The sequence below is a fragment of the Lonchura striata genome, chromosome 5 (genome assembly GCF_046129695.1).
Source record: "Lonchura striata isolate bLonStr1 chromosome 5, bLonStr1.mat, whole genome shotgun sequence".
Lineage (NCBI taxonomy): Eukaryota > Metazoa > Chordata > Aves > Passeriformes > Estrildidae > Lonchura > Lonchura striata.
This window is the reverse complement of record NC_134607.1, coordinates 12,321,398-12,343,893: the sequence shown is the minus strand read 5'-3', so window position 1 is coordinate 12,343,893 and position 22,496 is coordinate 12,321,398. Positions and strand designations below refer to the sequence as shown.

At 37.7% G+C, this 22,496-nt stretch overlaps 1 protein-coding gene across 8 annotated transcripts in view; it reads right to left on the bottom strand.

Moving 5' to 3' along the window:
- The window catches only part of ERC1 (ELKS/RAB6-interacting/CAST family member 1), a 275,266-nt gene that overhangs the window by 94,806 nt on the left and 157,964 nt on the right, over positions 1-22,496 (bottom strand). For 5 of the 8 annotated variants that reach the window (XM_077783291.1, XM_077783292.1, XM_077783293.1 and 2 more), the window contains 2 exons: positions 16,750-16,881; positions 1,281-1,441 (listed from right to left, as the gene is read on the bottom strand). In XM_077783291.1, the coding sequence (XP_077639417.1) occupies positions 1,281-1,441; positions 16,750-16,881 (293 nt within the window). The remainder of the gene's footprint in view (positions 1-1,280; positions 1,442-16,749; positions 16,882-22,496) is intronic. The other 3 variants (XM_077783296.1, XM_077783297.1, XM_077783298.1) reach the window with 1 other exon arrangement.

The window sequence follows — 22,496 nt, the reverse complement described above, 5'->3', positions numbered from 1 at the left end:
GATCTACACAGTTCCAATACATTTCAGGATATACAGTACACTGTGTGTAGACTTTAATGAGAAGGTTTGGCAGAGCAGTTTGGCTGAAGAAAGTACTCTCAAGTGATTGGAAATGGGATACATCTCCAGTTGCTTTGGATTCCCACATCACCTAAAGAGCTATTCTTCCCATCCCCCTATACAGCAACTCTCAAGGCAGTCAAATTTATAGCTCAATAAATTTTTTTATTAAAAATAAGAAGTGTGGCTTTTAAGTACTGCACTCTTCCAACATGCTTATGCCAGGTCTAGATCAAACCGTTGTAGCCGAATATGAAGCTGGGGAGGCTTGGCCGATTTTATACAGCAGTTCTAAGTTAAAGTTTCAAGATCTAAGCCACCTCTTTCCATTTTGTAACAGCTGTTTTTCTATCCTTTCATAAAAAAAAAAAAAAAAAAAAGGAAAGAAAAGAAACCAGTGTAGAACAGTTAAATAAATAAATAATGGCTCACAAAACCACAGTGGAGGAACCACTCCTAGTCCTGCCAATAAAAATGTTCCTTCTCTTCAGGCCTGGCTAAACAACTGAAAGTGCTTCTAATGAACTGCTGGCAGCACTATCCATCACTGCACTAAATGGATTCATGTCTCCCTAAACCAAGGATAACCATTTATCTGCAATGCACGGTCAGAAATTAGGAAGCATTTAAGCCTGGGAAGTCTAATCCCTCTCTTCTCCCCACCTCCTCAAAGCTTGGTTTTATCCTGGCTTCCCTGTGTAAGGATGATTAGAAAAGTCTGACTGAGATCGAACTTCAGGCTGCTCCAGCGCTAATGAATCATTTGAATGAGTTTGAAAAATACTTGAGCGGACCAGAAATCTGCAGTCTGATTTTAACATTACAAACACCTGACATTATGTTTATCTTCTCCCTTTTTTTTTTTGTCATTTGCTACACTGCCTTGCACCTTACCTTGAAGTATTTATAGGCTGCTCAAAGCAAGATGTTTCATTCATTAGACACAGAACAATTGAGTCCCAATAGTTGCTTAGGATCTTTGAAGATGCTACTGTGCAAATAATAGAAGTCTACTGTAAACAATCAAAAGGAAGAGTTCTGGAGGAAGGGTGAAAGTGATGTCAGTAATCCCTGGTCAGAAGTCACTTCTGAAGGCTTGACTGATTACAGATATCTGCTATCTGCAGAGACATATCCATGTCTTTAGAACAACAAGGATCAGAAAGGAGTGCAGAGACATCAATAAAACAAGCCTACAAATAATAAAGGATGACACTTACTTCATTTCCAGGACCTCCTCTAAATGCTTCCTTCTTTCAGCTCGTAGGTTGGTCAAATGAGTTTCCTTCTCAGCCAAAGACTGTTGTGTAGAGGATAATTTTGCTTTCATTGACTCCAGTTCCTGTTTGACCTTCTCCATAGCCATCATCAGCTCTTCTACCTAAAACATTTTTGGAGAAGACAGGAGGAGAGAAAAATTATAAATGTGACCAGCTGGAACTTCCCAAATGTCACAACTGGAGTACAAATGTTACCAGGGAATGGATGCTACTCTCTCTTCTGCAGGCTGGAGGCACCATCCAGTGCTGTGGACAGAATGTGTACACTTGACCAAAGCAGCATTACAGCTTGGGAGCTAATTTAGTTTGGTCACATAATCATTACAATACAAACCTTCAACTCTTCTGTGTTTCTGTTTCAGAGAATGTACCACAGGGATAAGAGGATGGCCTGCATATGTTAACACTGGCCTACAAAAATGCAAGGTATTAAAGGAAACACATAAAGGAAACAACATTTTGCTGATAATACAGCAAAAGGATAAAACACTTTCACTGTAAATGATGCCTAAAGAGAAACTACATGTGCACTTTAGAAGCAAAGGTAACATTTCTGAAGCAGGGAGAGGAATGGGTTCCCATGAAGATGTGAGGCTACTTCCCTCAAATTACCATTTGAACAATGCTTTTAGGCACATGTTGGGATTTAGCAATGTAAGACATTCAAAGAGTTGCTGATGGCAGAGAAGTACAGCAGAACAATGCTCTTATCTTCAGAAAACTGTAAAGATTCAGAAACAAAATGATTATAAATTCTGCTATATATTTTACACATATGAAGAGGAATTTTATTTTGCACTCGGAAGAGGTTCTGCCTCAGGTAAAATTTATCACTACTAAACACTCAAAATCACAATACAGGCTTAAATCTAGCTATATATAGCATTCAAAAACCTCTGGATCTGCTTTGATAATTTTATAATAAAGATCAATCGTGCACACTACTTTAACTTCTTCCATGTAGGTTTTCTCTTTCCACCATAAACAAAGTGTTCGTAAATGATTTTATAATGTGCTTTCAACGGGAGAAACTCAGATGCTACTGCTGCACAAAATCAAGTATTTGTATAAATTTAGTATGCAAACACAGCACTACATTGCCTCTATATCCCTCCATAACAGTCTAGTTGTGATCCATCCTGGAAATGAATTATTCAATTCACAACAAGCTCAATTTCTACTTACATGTTTTTACAAGGAGAGTTGAATATGTCATTTGCTATATAGGCACTGTAGGGAAGTATGCAACATGCTTTAATAAATCCTGTACTCCGAAAGGTAGAACTAATGACTCAGGACAAACATGGATAATAAGACTGGTTTTCATCCTCAATTGGTAACAGAGCAAGAAACATTACAACTGAGAATTAGGAGATTTATAAAAATCTAGCACAGACATTGTGCAGTGCTTATTGCAGAAGCCTTTTCTACTTCCATTCAAATGCAGCTGCCAAAAGGTGGTATATTCTTATGCTTAGCAAACTAAAGAAAAAAAATAAAACATGCAATTATCATAAACTATTCAAAATGTACAGCCAAGAATTCATCTAGTAATCAACACACCAAGGGAGAACCTCAGTGATAAGTAGTTCAAACTGGCAAGCATATAATAACCAAACTTTCCCTGTTTTCTTAGTATTTAGTGCACAAAACAAGATCAGAAAATCTGTCAATTTTTAAAACTAAGAAAAATATGCCATAAAGTGAAATAGAGAAAATATATCAGAAAAGAATGCAAAGAACTGCAGAAATAATACTACTAGGATGGAAACTGATTCTTAGAAAAATGGTGGAGTAACGAAGGTGCCATTATGCGTCAGCTGCTAGGATATCAGTCCCTGCTTCTGGTGGGTGGATCAAAAATACCCACATACACATTTTCCTTTAAACTGAAAAGAGGCACACCAACTATAAACCCCTGGGCTTGAACAGAAAACCACCTGGAATCAGCAAGCCCCCAGCCAACTGCAACAGTCAAAAGGGCCTGTGTCAATTTGTCAGCTGCCAAGATAAAACAACCTCTGAAGCAAGATCTTCTCCCATAATCAGGTTTGAAATATTTCTGACAGGCTTCCTCCCACTGCCAGCCATCAAGGTCTGTGATGCTGACACTGAAGGGCTGGTTTGCCTGATGTACATCTGTAGTGTGACAACTTGGAGCTGTTTGGAAGACATGAGGAAACTGGAGCCTGATACCTGGGCCAAGGCTCCTAGGGAGAGGTGGCAAGGGCTAACTCTGCAAGAGTGTCTCCTAGTAGTGTTTACTGCAGGTACTTCATCTTTTTCTCATCACTCTGTTTGATAACTCTTTTAATTCTAAAGTTATAGTTTGTATTTTTTGCAGGCCAACAGAAGATTGATCTAGTCATGTATTAGGAATGGCTGGAATGTGAGTAGCTTTTAAACTGTGCCAGCAACTCAGTTTACAGAACCATCATTGCCTTCCAGGCTCTCCAGCAAGGGCCATTTGTCACGTAATTTACTAAAGACAAAGTTCACCAAAATAGTGATGATTGTATTCACAGTAAAGACTTGATTGTTCAGATTCATCAGGTTGTAGATAGTCCATGGGTCTATTTCAATTAAATTTCTACAAAACAAAACATTTTCTTTGGCAGCTTCTGAATCTTACTGCAGACCTATCTCAGTAAGCAGTCCTGTGAGAAATGATAGAGGAATATTCACTAGGAGCAAACTACTTGCAATACACATTTACTTTAACCTATACAAAAACTTTCATATCTACCCTTGAATTTTGTCCCCTGAGAGCAGCTAATTACATAGTATTTGCCAAAACCAGAGCTCTTGGCACACTGAGACATTTTCAGAGATATGGTGTTGACATTTTCAATAAAGCTGAGGGTAAGCTTGTGCCCTGTGAGTTGTAGCTAGGAAGCCTCTGCTCATTCCAGAAGATGCAAAGAGTGAACTCTTCCTATTCTTTTCTCAAATGACAGTAGATAAAGCAAGGTGTATCTTTGACTGTCTAAGACAGAAAAGTCTTCATGTATTCTGAGCAGGGAACTTAAATGGACACTTATTTGTTCATTGTTTTTAGGCCTTAAGTGACCTGCCCAGGTGACAGTTTATTTTTAAGGAAGAACATCAAGCTGAAATAAGTTTCCATTAGAGGAGAGATTTCCTGAGAGATTGAACAAACTATGTAGAACAAGGCAAAGAATGTCAATTTGATCAGGGTAAGATTCACAGCAGCAGCAAAGGGAAATGTCAAGATAGAAGAAATACTTTGCATAATATTGCATCTCCTTCCTTAGGAAACATGAAAGCAAGGTGGAGAGAAAGGGCAATGCAACAGGAGAAGTTTATTTATACCAGTGACAGCCTGTAAAGAAATGATTTAATAACAAAAAAACCTGAAGCTCTTCTCAGGAGTCTATCTACCATCTTAACCTCCCTGCTCCTACAGACTGTTATTTATTTGACTGTAAGTGCAAACCAAAACACAGGCTTTTGCACAGACATAGAGATACCACATTATCTCCACATATGTAGTGGTTCCTGTAAACCTTTCTGGCCACTGGGTAATGTGAAGCCAGGGACTTACAAAGAGCTTGGTCAAGTTCCCCAAAAGCCAGTAAAAAGACAGCAAAATTGAGAAAGGGACTGTATACACAAAGTATTACTGAGGCTGGAAATCCTTCCAACCTCTGTACTACTCTTGGAATGATTTCTGATGATCAGGATAGGCAAGCTCCAATTCCCTCACCTGTTACATGAGAACTGATGCACTGCTAAGAATTCCTGAGACCCAACTGATATTTCAGGCCAGGAAGAATGCTCATATCAACTGATGTGGTTGTCATTGTTTGCCTCTTGAAATCAGAGCCCAAAGACTCCAACAACTGAAGTCAATCCAGACAGACAACTCACTAACAGGAACTCAGCATCCCCAAACACTTCAAATTGTTTACATTACAATGTAGTGGCAGCTGCCTTTCTTCTTCCCATTGTGAGCTCTCCTCAGTGATAAAGTACCACCTGAAGATAACTTTTCTACTGCACAGAAAATTGGGAAAGGATTCTCTAGCCTTCTCAGGAAGATACTTCTAGAGCTTGATTTTTTGCTTGCACCTTTTCAGAGAAGCAGAACAATTCTGGGTCATGATCCAAGCCATAAATGCATCATGAATGCTGGTAACACAATGGAATTCACTACAGTGGGACTGTGCAACTCTAAAGAGGCAATGGCAGAGTCTGGGGGGAAAAAAGAGCACAATGAAAAAACACTTGCAGGGGCAGAGGCTCTGTTCTGAAATGGTGACCCATACAACCCTAGGCTATGCGCATATGAAGAATGAGGAAAAGGCAAAAGAATGCCCTACACAGACATCACAAAGGAAAATGTTCTAGTCTCAAGTAATAGGATATGAATGCATCCAAATTCAAATGTATATGACTGGCATTAAAACTAGCAAATCACTGGTACACTATATAAAAATAAGGCTTTTTTTCACCTGTGGATTATCAATCTTTACAGAAAAGATGGTGTATCTTCTTATGTTTTTCATTTTTTCATAGAATGGTTTGGATTTGGAAGAGACCTTTAAGCACCACATAGGCCAACCCTCCTGCCATGCCCTTAACCAGATTAGACCCCTCAAAGCCCCCATCCAACACAGCCCTGAACACTCCCAGAGATGGGACATGTGCAACTTCTCAGGGCAATCTGTTCCAGTGTCTCACCATGCTTATTATACACTTCTTCCCTATCTCCAGTCCAAACTTACTCTCTTTCAGTTTAAAAACAGTGACCCTTGTCCTGTAACTAGAGACCCTGGGGAAGAGTCTCTCTCTCTTTCAAGTCCCCTTTTTGTACTTCAAGGTTGCAATGAAGTCTTTCCAGAGCCTTTCCTAGACTGAACAATTCAAATTCCCAGGGTTTCCCCACAGGAGAGGTGCTCCAGCCCTCTGATCATCTTGGCTTTCTCAGGACCTGCTCCAGCAGGTTTAAGTTCTTCCTGTGCTGGGGGCCCCAGAGCTGGATGCTCCAGGTGGGCTTTCTCCAGAGCTAAACAGAGGGGAGAACCTCCTCCCTCAACCTTATCAGTTTATAATTAAACGTCTCAAAGGCCATGACAAAGGTATCTGACTGTTACACTAAGATCCTTACTCCTAACCTGGAGATACAGTATTTTAGGTCAAAATTAGGAAACACAGTTCAATGTTCAATTATATACCTGGAATCAGAGTTGTTTTTATCCTTCTGATTGAAGGAAAGAAATTCTAGTTCTTTCAATACACATACAGACACAGCAGGCCATGGGATAGCTGTTTATATTCATTATTATGTCTCAAAAGTTCCAGGCAGAATACAAAATGATGGCATTTCAGAGCACACAGGTACAAATACCAACACAAACAAGTAATTTTCCATCATCTGTGTATCAATCAATCACTAGAGATCTTTTCAAAACCATCTCAGCAGGCTAACAAGTATATTTTAAATGATTTATTTTCTAAACATAGACCTGTTTTGCATAAACAAGAAATCAGCATTGCAAGACAAAATGTAATACGAATCTGTACTTTTGCCCAAAACTAATCTGGCAAGTAAAACAAAAAGTCTTGCAGTTAAAAGTCAGTAGAAAGAGTATCAGAAGGACTGAAAAAGTAATTAACACTTCTCAAAGTGTCACTCTCAGATGACAGTCTCCTATTTATCTACAGATCCTGAGTTTTTAAAGTATTTTTTATCTCACCATGTACATTACTGAAATGATAAAGAGACTGCAAATTTCTGCATTGTCTTTTACTCAGTTGAACTGATTAGACTGCATAGAAGGAAAAGAAATAAACATGAAAAGAAAGACAAAGACAAGAGATCTGGCTCTGTGCAAACTTGTTTGGATCCCAGAAAAAATTCCTAGAACAGATGTTAAGACATGGAAAAAGCACAGGCCAGACTTGGGACTTAGGCATGTAATTTAACTGCCTCCAGTAACATATTACAGGGAGAAAGCACTGAGTCTGACATAACTTGGATTGCCAGCAGGACCAGATGGTTTGCTTAAATCACAAGCTAATAAACCTTTACACAAAATAAGAGGGAAATGAGTTATGGTTTCATCATAGCCTCATTTTCGTTAAAGCAGTAGGGTGGCTTTAAGGTACTCTTAAAAACTATATCCAAGACACTTCACTAAACTCTTGGCTATTCTGAATTAAGGGAACAAACTTCAAATTCCTATAGATTTTGGGAAAACTGTTAGGCACAGCTTCTTTAGAGCTAAAAATATCAGAGAAAAAAGAGAGAAGTCAGTAAAAAATAACCAGAAAAATCTTCCGCACAGAACAGCAGAAAGCTCTGCCCCACTGACAGCAGAGGGGATTACAGCAGGATGGCTCTGTCCCACCACACAGGCTGGAGCTCTGGCTTCAATTCAAGCCACTCTTATTCAGCACCAGCACACAGGGTGCAGTAATTAAGATGTTTCTATGTATCACTTCTAGCTGCACCTCAAAGGGGATCCAACTTGCAGCACCCTTTTGCCAAAGTCAGCCGAGTACAGCATTAGAGGACTGTGGCAGACTGCACATGGAGGAGTTCTGTTCGCAGCAAAGGGGGAGTTTGCATTGAAGCTGTGAAAATGGCTGGTGGATTATCAGTTCTCCAGAGAAAGGCAGGGTCTTTTGATCATCTGTAATATACAGCAGTAATTTCAGGGATGAACTTTGTCTTTCTTTACATTACTGTGTGGCTTTCTTAAGTCTTTGTGCCTTTGTTTTTTTGATAGTTTGGATTTTGTACATTCAGCATCCCTGATAAAATAGATTGTCTTGGTGGTTTAACAGTGCCACCAAGACATGGTACCACTGTTCCATTTTTTACCTTATTAAAAGGGAAAAAGGAGAGAAACAAGATAGAGAGAACAAAAGCCCATGGTCTAAAAACCTGCAGGATACTGCAGATGAATGCAATTTTTCTTATCACTGTGAAACTGAGATATTTAGACAGCTGATGTCTCTTATTTCCATGAGCTGGTCTCCCAACAAAAACTTCATTATAATAAGAGCATCTGATAATAAAAAGGAGTTAATGCTCCATATTGCTCCTTGCTGTCTCCACTGATGGCTCTAGGCAAGGAAGAACACTAATGAGACTGACCAGACATCAGATATTACCATGTTCCTCCTGCAGAAGCCACACAAACATCAACAAAGAAGTCTCTGTCAAGGGTTTTTTTACTTGAGTATTCATCAAGTTTTTTTCCCTTGTACTCTGAGAGCACTGAGTTTTTGTGTGAAGAAAGAGGAATCAGGATTCACAGATGTCTGGAAAAGAGAAAACTCCTAAGGACTCAGTAAGTCACAGCTGTGTCCTGTTATGATGTTTGGAGGTAGCTTTGACAGTTGTATCTCCTAAATGTGGGCTAAAACCTACATAAATAAGCAACAGCCTACTGCTGGGACAAGAGCTCTTGAGAAGGAAACAATAATTGCCTATGCTTAATAAAAACAAAATATCTGAGTCAGGCCTTGAAAAAAAAGTAAGCAAAAACTGAATTCCGATTTCTACTGAGGAAAAGAAATCTGTTTTAGTCACTGGTGTCTGAAGGGTGTAACAGCTTACAATTCTATTTCCACATTTTCCTCAAGTGAAACCATTATCCAATGAAACATTCTCATTATGCTTTTTAATCCACTTAAACATACCAAAGGAAGCTGTCCTATTTTACTTTACATGTAGTCTCTGGAAACTGTCTTGTGCTTATCTTCCAGGACTAGCAATTTCCAGTCCTTGGGAATACAGCAGCAATCACTAGGAATAATAATCTATCTTGAAAATCTTGGATTTTTATCAGCTTTTAAAAATCCCTACAGAGGCGGAGAGCCTAGAATGAAGCACATGAAGCACATCCTGTGCAGCGCTCCACATGTTGTGCTCATTTGGCACAATTTATCACATCCAAACAAAATTCTCTAGATCTGTGATTAAATCCTGGTACTCCAGTCACAGCTCTAAACATGGCCATCTTCAAAATAAATTGCCCTTTCTTAGACTACACCTACTGCTGCTAAGGTAGAAGTGAGACTAATTGCCCAAGGATTTCAGCAGGTTTTTACCAGCTTTCTGCAGACCATGCTGATTTCCATTTTACTTAGACAGTTTCAGGTTAACTAGGATGTGTCACTATGGCAGACAGTGCAGACCTAACTGAGTAATATTCAAAGCAAATATTTAATGCTGTGCTACAGAGCACAGCAAAGACTGTCAATTTATATAGCACAGATTGATTTTCCAAAGAGAAAAATTCTGGTATGATGTATTAACTCACTACAAGCAGTGAAAAAAGTTATGCTGATTCCATATACAACTTTAACACTATTTTCCCAAAAGACATTAAGGATCATGAACATAAATAAATGTAAGCACATGCACTGCCATGTGAAGGTTGAACATGTGGCAACTGAAGAAGCACAGTCTCACTGGCAAACTCAGGAAAGTTTCCACCTCTACAAACTTGTGGAAGCAGATTTTTAACATTGTAGTTAACAATGCTAAAAATTAACAGAATGCAAGTAACAGAACCTAATGAAAATAAATAAAAAGAACTTTCACTATTTAGAGCCAACTGAATTCAGGCTGAAGTTCAGCAAAGGGTTTGAAGGAATCCAATGGCAAACAGCAGTGCAGAGACATTGGGAAGTTTTTATGTGAGTAGAAAATACTTCAAATGAAGAGGCATCCTCAATTTAGTGAATCTCAGGCTTGTCAGTCTTCCGTGCTTTTCTACACAGGAAAATGCTATGGAAAGGAAAACAATTCATTTTCTTGCACTTCATGGATTTGGAGAAAAAATCAATTATGTCAGAAAAAGTACATATATGAATCTAATAAAAAAGCAAAGAACTACCTTAAAGAAATATTAACACAAGTTATTTGCGTGGGTCCTCACAATTACAAGCAGGTATTAATGTAACCAAGTCTGCAATAATTTGATTTTCTCTTGAGCCACAACAAATAAAATGCTGTCTAGAGGTAGGTGCTTAAGAAAACATAACAGGCAGAGAGATGCCAAGATAGATCTTTATCTGGGATACCTGACTTAGTAAAAGGCATAATGTGAAATTGGTATTTATCTATTAAACAATAAAAAGGGATAAAAATACAGACAAAATTATCTTAAAATCAGCACTTGCACCAAATTTATATATAACAGTTTCCATCAGTATTTCTCATTTCATTAAATTAAAAGTTGAGTTATATGGAGAAATGCTCAATGTATATTTTGCAGAGGTTAATTATGCTTTCAGTGTCCCCGGTTCTCCTGAAAGTCATCACATTTTAACTACTTTGCAACCTTAAACGAGAGCAACAAATTAAACAAAAACAAAGTCATCATCCCTGGAGGAATTTAAAAGACAGGTACATGTTGGGCTTAGGGACATGGTTTAGTGGTGGGCTTGGTAGTATCAGGTTAATGGTTGGACTCAATGATCTTTGAGGTCTTTTCCAACCTAAACAGTTCCATGATTCTAAAAGATTATAAAGGTGTTTTTTTGTCTATAATGTTAGAAAAAGATCTCTGCCTCAAAGTTGTTAGGCACGATTTCCTATTCATTTCTCTCTCTATTCATTTTTCCCATCTGTACATTAAAAAACCCTCCCAAGCCCCAGCTCAGCACAGCTGAACACAACTTAAGACAGAAAAAAATTCCACTCTTCCACCTCTTAAAAGGTATGTTACTGAATGCAGAGGGAATTAAATACCAAATTACCTCTCCCTTACAGGGAGTGTGAATCAGTACAAATCTGTGTATTTTTAAAGGAAAAGGTTATGTAATCCATTTAAATATCTGGGGAAAAAAGCAACGTTAGGGAGATGCTGTGCTCCTAAAAATTACTGCAAACATATTCACTGACAGGGCCCAGTGAACTTCAGTTACCCAAAATGCTTTCTCCAACCAAAGCAGAACAATCAGACAGAAGAATAATGTAAATCACTTGGAAAACAATGCTAAGATTATACTTTGGGCTGACACTGAGTTAAAAAGCTCCTAAAAATTTTTATCAGTAAAACAAAGTAAAATATACATTTTTAGCACAGAATTTTACTTAATATGTAAGCACTCAAATTACTTTGCACATGTACATATATACACACACTCAAAAGACAAAATGATTTTGGCAGACTTTTATAAAAAAGAGCTTTACAGCAGATATTCAAGGGAAGTTCAGCCAAAGAAATGTAAACTCCCATGAAAAACCTTTAAAAAACCCTCTAGCACCTTCACCCACAAGCCATACCTTGGATTAGTGCCTTGATCCCCTATCTCTAAGTTTATCAAATTTCTCACTAGAAGATACAGAAGAAGAGACAAAAACATTAATTAAAAGCAAGCTGTCCAGCAAGCATTACAGAGCAGTCAGAACCCTGACATTTCTGTTGTGCTCAGAAGACATCTATATACAATTAGTTCCTGAGAAATTCTACTTTATATTTTTCATTTACAGGGACCTGCAGAAATTAACTTAGTGTGTCAAAATTTGTGCTGTAAAATAATTACAATTATTTCTCAACATATGTGATAAAATATTTCACCTCTATTTCAGTAACAGAATCCTCAGCAAAAAAGATATGTGTTTTAATTTATCTGGCATTTTTAGAAGGCACTTGATAGGACAGCATCCAATATATGATAAATCTGTTGTAAATGTAGTTTCTATTTTATTATTACAATGAATTGTACTCTAAATAGCATTTGCTAGAAAGTTAAAGCCATAATGGTGTTCTGATGGAAGTGCAAATGACAATTCAAAACTTAGTGAGGATTTCAGTACACTAACTTGCAGAAAAAAGGCTGTTGGAGGCTCTCCTCTGCATTCAAACCCTCACAGACCTTGTATTTACAGTAGGGAAATGGGAGAGAACTGTGAAGCTGTGAAGAATGAAGGAGGTTCTGGTTGAATTATTAACCTACTTCATCTTTATTCTTCCTTAACAAACAGGTAACAATTTTTAAGTAGGCATATGTGATACAGAATTTCAGGAGTCTTGTTATCAACATATTTTACATGTAATGTATACCTGAAATAATATTACATCCTGCTGAAATAATCTATAGAGACAGTGGGAGAAAGGAATGAGTGTAAGAAAATACATTTAAACAATACATCACTTTTACAACGTTCAGTCTTTTGTATTTTCCTGAAAAAAAAGGAAAATAGAAAAATTTGGCCTGCATAGGATAAAAAGACATAGTGTATGAATAGAGATACAGTTATTTATAGGTCAACATACTTAACCTCATTTTAAATTTCCCACTGGGAACCATAACTTCAAAAATAAGTTGATCGAAGGTGTAAAGATCAGACTGCCAACTTAAAAATTTCATTTTAAGTAGCTATTTAAGGAAGGAAGGAATGATGAGGTAATGGCCATTATTTTATGTGTTTATTTGCCATTACATTTTAGGGTAAAGAGTTAAATTTTAGCTGATACTATACAGAGAGTGCATTTAAGCAGGAGTTGATATTCATGAGAGAACAGAGCTGCACTACTATCAGCAGGAATGTTATTTAAATTTCTAAAATCTTCTGCTTTTCAGATTTGTAGGAAATAAAATAAGCTAGAGAAATATATGTTGTGGTCAGGCAATGGACTGTCTCAAAGAAATAGGAGCCCATTGTAAAGGCTGCAATAAGTTTCTGGTAAAAATATTTTTAGTAATAATACTAAGCAACTCATGCCTTCACTTCTCAGTCCTGCCCACACAGGTCAACACTTCCTCAGATGTACCTCAAATTGTGCATGGGGATTCATGAACCAGGGCAGTGAAGTGCTTCACATGAAAAAATCCTTTCTAAAAATAAGACACTTGTTACCATGAACTGCACCAGGTCACTGCTCCATTTCACAACACAGCCCCAGAACAACCCTGGCTGGGGAAACAGATGGGATGTGCACTTAAGTATGGGGATGAAAGTGAGCAAGAAAAAGGAGAGCATAAAGTATCTTAGGTCAGAAAACATTTGTGAACTATGCCCTCCAATAAGGAAGGCTAAAAGTGCCAGCAGTCCTACTACTGTGCTCCTTAAGACAAGAACCTAATTATTGATCAACACTGAGTCACAGAACTTAAACCTGTGTTTCACTTTGTCTCACAAAAAGAATCCCACTCTTTCACGAAGACCAAAGCAAGTTTCCAGCGGTGTCCTGGGAATGGTGCCGAGTAGGACTCAATTCATACAAAGGAAAACCTGCTGCTTCCTGCTGCAGGAGAAGGGATGGTAAGATGAACCAGGACCATGAAAGGGTTTGTGAACAAGACAGGGCCTCTTTTCAAAGACAACCTCCAACAGTTTTTCTTAGGGAGCAAAACTACTGCTGTATTTCTGAGCAGGAAAAAATATCTATGTAATTCTATTTTTCTCCCCCAGAGGAACAAAATGACAGATTTTCTAAAATAAACTCAGATTTGGTTAATGTAGAAATAGTGCCTGAATCTACATTTACCATGTGTAATAAAAAAACCTTTATGATAGAAGTGTTTATCTGAGAAATCCTACCTTCAGCTTCATGGGAGTAGTAACAAAGAAGTCTGCATGCACCTTCTGACCTTCCACACAGAGGGCTGAACTAGTGGGTCCAGCCACAGTACTAAATAACCCCACAGCTGTGAGGAATTCACAACGGTATCTACACAGAGGATTCAGCAGGTGCACCATCAAAACCAGATGACTATTATTAGAAAGAAAGGCTTGAAGAACTGTCAAGCCTTCCCATCTATGCAAGACTGCCTCATCTGCTTTCTGCAAAGAAGGGTTTCTGCTATACAGATCAGTAGGGATGATAAAATTATGCCAAATTCAATGGGGGCACTGCTCCCAGCAGGAAATTCCTGATCTTATTTTTGAGAAAGATGAAAGAAAGACCAGGTCTAAAATGGTGAAATAAACAGAAAGCTTTAGTCAGTAGGAGATGTCTTGCATACATGGATTGTGTATTTAACACAGTTACCCACTGTCACAGTTGATACACACTGACAGAATATTTTTAAACACTGGATTAAAGAGAGCAACATTTTAACCTGTTAGGGATATATAAGAACCATGAAATCCGTGGTGGCTTTGTGGGCACTGTATTTCAAATCTCAAGTCTATAAAACAGCACAACACCACACATCATGAGATGATGGAGGGCAGGATTATACAAGACGAGGCTACAGTAACAACACAAAATATTGGGGCAGAGGCACACACAAATGAGATGTCCTCATACCTTGAACCACCTAAAGCCAAAATGGTTGACCTCATGCACTGATTCATTAAAAAGCTTCAGACAGGCAGTGAAGTGGCAGAATGGTAGAAAACAAGATAAACAAGAGAGGAAAGAAAAAGCATGCAATTAAAAGCAAATTACAGTCAGTTTGAACAACATCAACATTTTAAAAATCACACGTATCACTCACACTTGGTCTAAGAATATTAATAACCTATTATATGGTTTGTGAAAGTCAATGGGTTTATCATTGATAGTATATGGAACATGTAGGTTTGCATTTTAAAGCTCTAATATTACCTGTGCTTGTCTTTCAAAATTCTACAAAGAACTTCCACAGGACATAATAAAACAAAGAGGGTGTTCTTTAAAAGTAATTGAAGAAATAGACATTGAAAAACATTTGAAGGAAAGTCTCCTCTGCACCTTGGAAAAACAGCTACTTGCCACCACTCTAAATAGACCTGACTGTATCTAACTGATACCAGAACAAAATCCTGCTGGACAAAGTGGGGCACAGCAGGTCCCTCAGTGCTGACTTGAACAAGAGTCTGCAGATTCTTTTCTGCTGTGCTGATTTGTTGCTCATATTTTAAAAACCATCATTGGTCTGAGGTGGCAGTTTAGTCCTGTTGCAATAAGCCGCTGCTGTCATAGGTGCCAACTTATTTTTTATCCAATACCGCTGCTATCATTCCATTCTTCTCCTCACTGCTACATCCAAATTAATTTCTTTTTTATGCTTTTTATGTTATCTACCATATTCCACCAACCTTTACCCACAAATCTTACTTGTCTTGGCTCTCTTCCTCTCTTCTCAATCTCTCTCTTGACCCTGATGGTTTATTGATCTTCCAGCTGTGCATTTCCCTGCCTTGCCTCATTTTTAAGATGTTACACCCAATTCCAACAATCTATTTTTTATGTTTATATGTATATATTTTTATAATTATATATATTTTTATATTCTTTGAGCTTCTAGGAGCTCAAAGAATATAAAAATGGTCATTTTGTCTTGTAATTAATTAATTAAAACATTATAATATCCTAGGCATCAAATCCCATACCAGTTTAATTACTTTTGTGCCTCATCATAGAACTCAATGTTATGTCAGATATGTTTTCCTTTCAAGGAGATCTAATCTTCTAAGTGGCATTCACTACCCAGTTAACATTTCTATTTCATGCAATTTTTTTAAAGGCTACACAAAGTTTGGAAAGAATGCATTCGTGAAAGTGAGTTCCATCCCACTGTCTATGATCACAAAATACAGCAACCAGAATTATCCTCAATACATCTATCAGCAAACAGCTGAGCTCTAGTTCATAGAGAAACAATTGCTATCTTCAGGAAAACTTAGATTTTTACTTCTATTTCATTGAAGCCTGTGATACAAGAATACATTATTAAAAAAACCTCTTAAAATATTTTAAAGTGCACTTGGTCAGAAGTGTTAAGTAAATGACAAAGACAAGGAGATTCCTCCATTGAAATACAACTAACCAAATGCTCCTGTTTGCTAATTACTGTCCTTCACAAGCTTTATCAAAATCTCATGGATTTATTCATAACTTAGGGTATGCTTTCTTGATGATTACTTACCTGAATTAAAATCAGGCATGTCCACGATTCTTCAGAGTATCAGTGGCACAAAATCAATTAATGCATGAAAGTTTCTACTTGTGGCTTCAGTACACAAGTGTGTATTTTCTGTGTGCATGCCTGGCTCAAGCCAAGGGATTTGTCTTTTTATCCAGTTGGTTTGCAAGTGCAAGCAAACTGTGGTCCATAAACACAACCAGGCTAAAACAACCCATTGTCTTTCAAATAAATTCAATGAAGAAGACAGTAAATTTAAGTATACCTTACACACAGGAAGGCAGCTTTGACAAGCAAGACAGATCAGAAGAGTTACTACTGTAACTTCAAAAGCTCAGGATACCTTATATTTCGATTTTAATTTCAAGAAAATCTTATCTATGAAATACAACTTACTATGAAGTCTTTACAAATTTTAAGAGTTCTGTTACCTAACAGTGGTACAGACATACAGGATCATCAAAGAAAGCCAGCTGCGTTTCACCTAGGAAAGCAGTGAAATTAGTACTTTACTGTCTGGTTACTTTCCTAGAAGGGCTACCAGTGACTTTACAAGATTGCAGACCTGTTTCTCAGCATTGTTCCTGGCTGACTCCTCTTGTGCTAGCACCATTTCCCGCTCTGCAGTTATCTGAACACTTTCTCTGAGTGCCTCTTCCAATTCTTCAATCCGATCATCCTTTTTACGCAGATTGTCCTGGAAAATGACGGGAGACGAGGTGAAGATGACTCGTTTGGAAGTACAGCATTTAACCAACCAAGTTTTAAGCCAATCAAAATGTGTTTCTCCCTCCCAAGGTGCAATTGCAGGCAAAAAATCTTCACACAAAGGAAAGAATGACGAAAGGATGCAGGAGTAAGAGAAAGATTGCGGTAAAGAGAAGGAGAAAGCCAGCAAAGCAGGACCTCAAGCAAGAGTGCTTGTCTGATGTGGCTATACCACAGTCCTGCCAGATTATACAGCAGAGAGAAGCAAAGATTGTTGGAAACTAAGGATTAGCAAACAGCTCTGAAGAAGCAGAGAAGCCAGAAGTGGCAGGAAAGTAGCAGGCATTCAGAATTGCCCGTTGGCTCACACATCCAGCAGCAGGAGTAGTAAGAAGGGAAACAGAGCACAGCACTTTGGAATTTGCATTTCCAGGTTAAGAGGGAGAAAAGCAAACATTGACCCAACAGTCTTCCACTGTTCAGATTAAGCCTTAATGGAAGTTTTATACCCAAGGCCCACTACGAAATAAGAAGGATTCATGTGGGCTGTCTGAATCTTGGGCATTCAAGTATTAAGACTCCCTAAAAACTTATTCTTTGATTAAGAGCATCTTCATAGGTGTGAGTCCAGACGTGCCTCATATGTTCAGAACACTGAAGAACACTTACTACTCCTCAAAAAAATATGTTTTATTGGTTTTTACAAGCAGCATAAATTAAAAATATATATATTTACAAAATAATGGTATTGTTATTTGTAAAGGAGACTCTCCTAACTTTCATCTTGCAAGGAAAATAAATGTGTCTCTCCTCCTTCTGCAAAAGCAGCTTCACAGAAGGCTTCAAAGCAGGCTGTGCATACATGAATGCCCTTGACCATAGCTGCTTAACAAATCCACCGCAACAGAACAGCTTGGTGGAAGATTTCTGCATCTCTTGTCTTGCAGATTGGTTTAGATCATGGTGTTCCAATGAGATATTAATGCACACTGAAGTTAATATATGGTTTTTTAGCCACCTCAGTAGCAGTGAAATCAAAAATGCTTTTATTTGTTGGCATTTTGCTCTTTGTCAGATGTACCCCTTTGGCTTCTGTTCTTTAGGATTGTAATTTTCCACTTACATTCAAAGAGTTTTGTACCATATAAAGAAAAAGGAAAAAGAAGACTGACCTGGAAAAAAATTGTCCTTGCAACCTTCATAATGAAAAAATTAGTCACTGGTGTTTAACAAATTAATCTGACTTATTCCTTGATTCCTACTTTCTGGGACCGTACCCCCAAAGACAGTTGTATGAAAACCATTTCTGACAGTCTCAAAACTGCCACTTTCAATGAGAGTGTTCAAGCAGAGATGCAAAGTTTTGTATCAGACTAGTGCAGGACATCTGGCACCACTGCCCTGGTAAAGAGCAAAGCTGATGTTCAGCCACCAGCACAGGCAGCAGGAATTGTTAGGCTTTGCAAGCAGAGCAGCTCTCTGCTGATGGTTACATTGCAAGATGGATTCACAGGGCAAGTAATTGGTGTTTTCTAAAGAAACAGATGGAGAGATCTACATTTGTTTTCTAAAGAAACAGATGGAGAGATGTACATTTCAAAAATAGGAGTTGCTTAACATGTTTTCATATTTTCAGAATCTTTTCAGAACACTCATAACATCTTCCAAAACTATTTTATGGTTATCATAAGCGTAAATGAAGTCTCATCAAATTGATGATAACAAGGTTACAAAAAGCTGTGCAACGAATAGTAACCATTTCAGATATAGGAAATATTTATTTGCCTATCTTCATTACAGAGTATTATGAATTTTGCTCCTTGATATATCATTCATGGATAGTCAGGTGAATGTGTAATTCTGTGTCAATTAACAGAAGTGGGAATTGTACATTTGAACAGCAGCATTTAAAACAGAAACTCCTTTAAAATAATAATGTAGAATTAAACATTCTAACACATAGGTATATCCACTCGTCATTCCAGGCAAACATTTCAGAGGTGAATTCAACACAGTATTAAACATGATACTATACAGTGCTCTATTCAGACAGGTGAACACTTGAGAGACACGAGGAGGAAGAACAACTGGTGATACCAAAAATACAGTGCCACATTAATTGCATTTGAAAAATCTATATTGATATATATTTACTTTTCCTAAAATACTACATAAACGTTTACATATATGATAGAGGGTTACAAGTTAAAAATCCGGGCTGACTTAGAATGAATTGCCTAGAAATAGTGAACTCTAACACAAATAACCTACCCAGTAAGAAAAGCCTGAGTATAAGTTTTTACTTTCATTCTCAGTCAAACCTATTTAAAAGATGGGCACTTTTACATGTCATGATGTGTGTAACCACCTGATAAAACCATACAAATGACTGGCAGGTGCAGCCAGTTAGTCAGGCACCACCTCCATTAGTGCACCTTAGTCTCAAAACACTCTTAAAGAATTATTTTGTTTCTAGCTCATTGATTCGTGACTGATTGGTATTTGAATGACTTAAAAAAAAAAAAAAGTAAGCTGCTGTCTCATCTTAGTAGATAAAACTGAAGTGAACCTTTTGACATACCAGCATGTTAGTCTCTGTTTGCCTCTGAACTCTAAAACATGACAGGCTCATGCTGACCTGTGCTGCTGCTGCTGCCTTCCTCCATTTAATCACATGAATTATCGCCTTTATTGTGGTAAGATTTAAACTCTGGAAAAAATCTTCTATCAATTTTAACTACAGTTATAACAGTTTTCCTACAGTGACTGTTCCTCTGAAGCAATCATATCTTTGAGCATCACACCAATAGCAAATCTTCCTGTATTCTGATAAAATATCAGAATGATACACAGTGACAGCCTCTTTTCAAAAATCTTATATAGATGGCTACTTATAAAGAAAAAATTACTTACCTGGACAGTAACTGCATTCTTCAAGGTGTATTATCTACCCAAATACCTCTGTGACCCCCCCCCTTTCCCTTACTCTCCTGCATCCCACGTGCATGAGATTGCACAGCAGAGATGGAACTAGACTGAGACAGAGGAGACAGCTCTGCCCTTATGCTCACAGGTGTCAGCACATAGAAAATAAAAAACCCACTCAACACTGTGGGAGTGCCAAGAGTTCAGGCACAATAAAAATTTTTGCTACCTGTGCTGTGATCCAGTTGCTGATTCACATGCAAAACTAATTCCATCCATGCCAGTCTGAAAGCCTGAAAGGAAAAGGTGGTATGACTGATGCACATGTCTGGACTTTTCCTTTCATTTCAGGAAGGAAATGGTGGGATGGCCAAGTGATGCATGTTAGAATGTTGTAACAATTTAATCTATCCTGCATTCATGTGATGTGTAATCTGCCATGAAGTTTTATGCAAGTGCATGAAATAGGATACATGCTTTCACCAAGGCATTTAGGTTCAATTAAATCTGAGGTATCCTGGCAAACTTCATAACCATGTCTTGAACTATACTCACAAAGATCTTTATGGCCTAATTTCACTCTTGGAATTACGGTGGATTTCTCTAGTAAGCTCTTGGGAAAGATTAGTTAAGAGTTTGAGAAAGCAATTAAATTATTCTTTTAACTACTGAAAGTATTTCTAGGAGTAGAGAATCACCTAGGTAGGGAAAGAATTTTACCATATAACCCTGTAAATAATGCAGTAGCACATTTTACCTGTGTACTTTTATGGACCAGATGAGAAGAACGCAAGACTGGAAGTGTTTTGCACTAGGAATCAATTACTTTTTAAACAGTGAAATCATCATTACAAGCAGTGATGATGTTTACTCCTTACTCCTGTGAACTACAGCTTTTGCTTATCATGTATTTCCTCAAGAAGCCATAACCTAGATAAAGAACTTAGTGATCTCAGTCCACTCTAGATGGAATAAAACTCTCCCTAGAAAGAAAATGCCTCCTCTGTGAACGGACCTTCCAGTAGGTAAGTGGAACATGGGAACTCAGGACTGTCAGCTGCCCCAAGTACTACTTAAAGTTTCCTCATGGATACAATCATTTAGATCTTGAGACAACAAATTCTTCAACAACATAAAGATTTTTTTCCAGTTAAAAATATGAGGGCCTGATTAACTGTAACTCTAAAGTGCATGCTGATTAATTAATTAATATGAAAAACTGAAATCTTCTTCAAAGACTTCTCAAAATCTTCCATAAAGTTCCCTTGCTTCCTCTTTTTGGCCATAACCAGAACCAAATATGAAGAAGAAAAATTGATTCTACTTCTAGTCAGCCCATTACTGAGGACTTCTAGTTTGCAATCTCGGGAATCTACCAAAAGATGCCAAAAGACTCACACAATTATTTAAGGTGGGTTTCTGCAGTTTTCTGCAGAAGGAAAAATGCTATGCCAAATACATACTCTTCACAGAAGACAATTGGTGAAAATAAATCAGTTAGTTAAATAATGTCTGTTTTTCTCTGAAAAACATCTGTCAAAACCTGCATATTTTCCTAAGAAGGTCCTAAGAGAATATACAATGTGGTGTTACCAAAAGGAGGTATTACAGCTTCATTTGATTTCAGGAGCAAACAATCAGAGGGCCTTAAAGCTCAGGTGAGTACAGTGCATCTCCCTCATTCAGTTCAGCATGCTGATAAACTACTTCCAGTCTCTGAACAAGAAAAGCACAAAAAATTGCCACTCATAAATGGGGAAATACCTCTTACATTGATGAGACAATACTTTGACTTTTGGGGTTTTCATGAATATACATCAGCTAAATGCTGAAGGCCAGAACCCATGGTACAAAACCCAAATGATAGTTATGACCGAATCTAGCTCAAAATGAGTGTTTGGGGTCCTTCTGCAACTCATCCAAAGTAACAGATGTCCACAAAAAAAAAATTTAATTAATTACCATTTCCTGAAGAAAGTGGCAATATAAAAAAACCACCAAACCTCCAAAAACATATTTGCTTGAAAATTGAAATGAAAGAAAAGTTTTTGAAGATGAAAATTCCTTTAGGGTAGAGTATAGCTTGGTATCAAGATTTAGCATAAACCCCAAATAAACACAGATCTAACACTAACGACTCTGAAAAGTAACAGAGAGACAAACTACCACGCAAAGCTGCTACAAGATACATTGTTGGGCATGAACAAGCAGTGGAATTACAATAACCACGGATGCTTAGGCTGTCCTGGTGCTCTCAATTAGCAAAATTAAAGCTAATGTACTAGAGATTATCTGTGATGGAGAAATCTCTGGCTCTTAGGCAGAAGTTCAGTATATACAAGTATTAGGTTTATATGAAGTCTGTTTCTCTCAGTGCGAAATGAAGAGGGTTTTTTGTAAGCACAGCAACAGCAGATGTAATTATCAGGAATTGCTGAATGAAAGGAGCAGTCTGAGAGCTACAAGGCACAAACTGCCAAGCAGGAGCTCCTTGATCAACATTTCCTCAGCTTTGGAGATCAGACCTGAGATACACGACGATTATGTCATTAGAACAACATATGTCAGCATCTGGAAGGTTGTATCTGCCAAATAAGACACATGGATTGGAATTCAAGCCTGACAAGTTACATAAATACAGAAAATAACTACTAGAGACAAAAGGAGAAAGACTGGAGT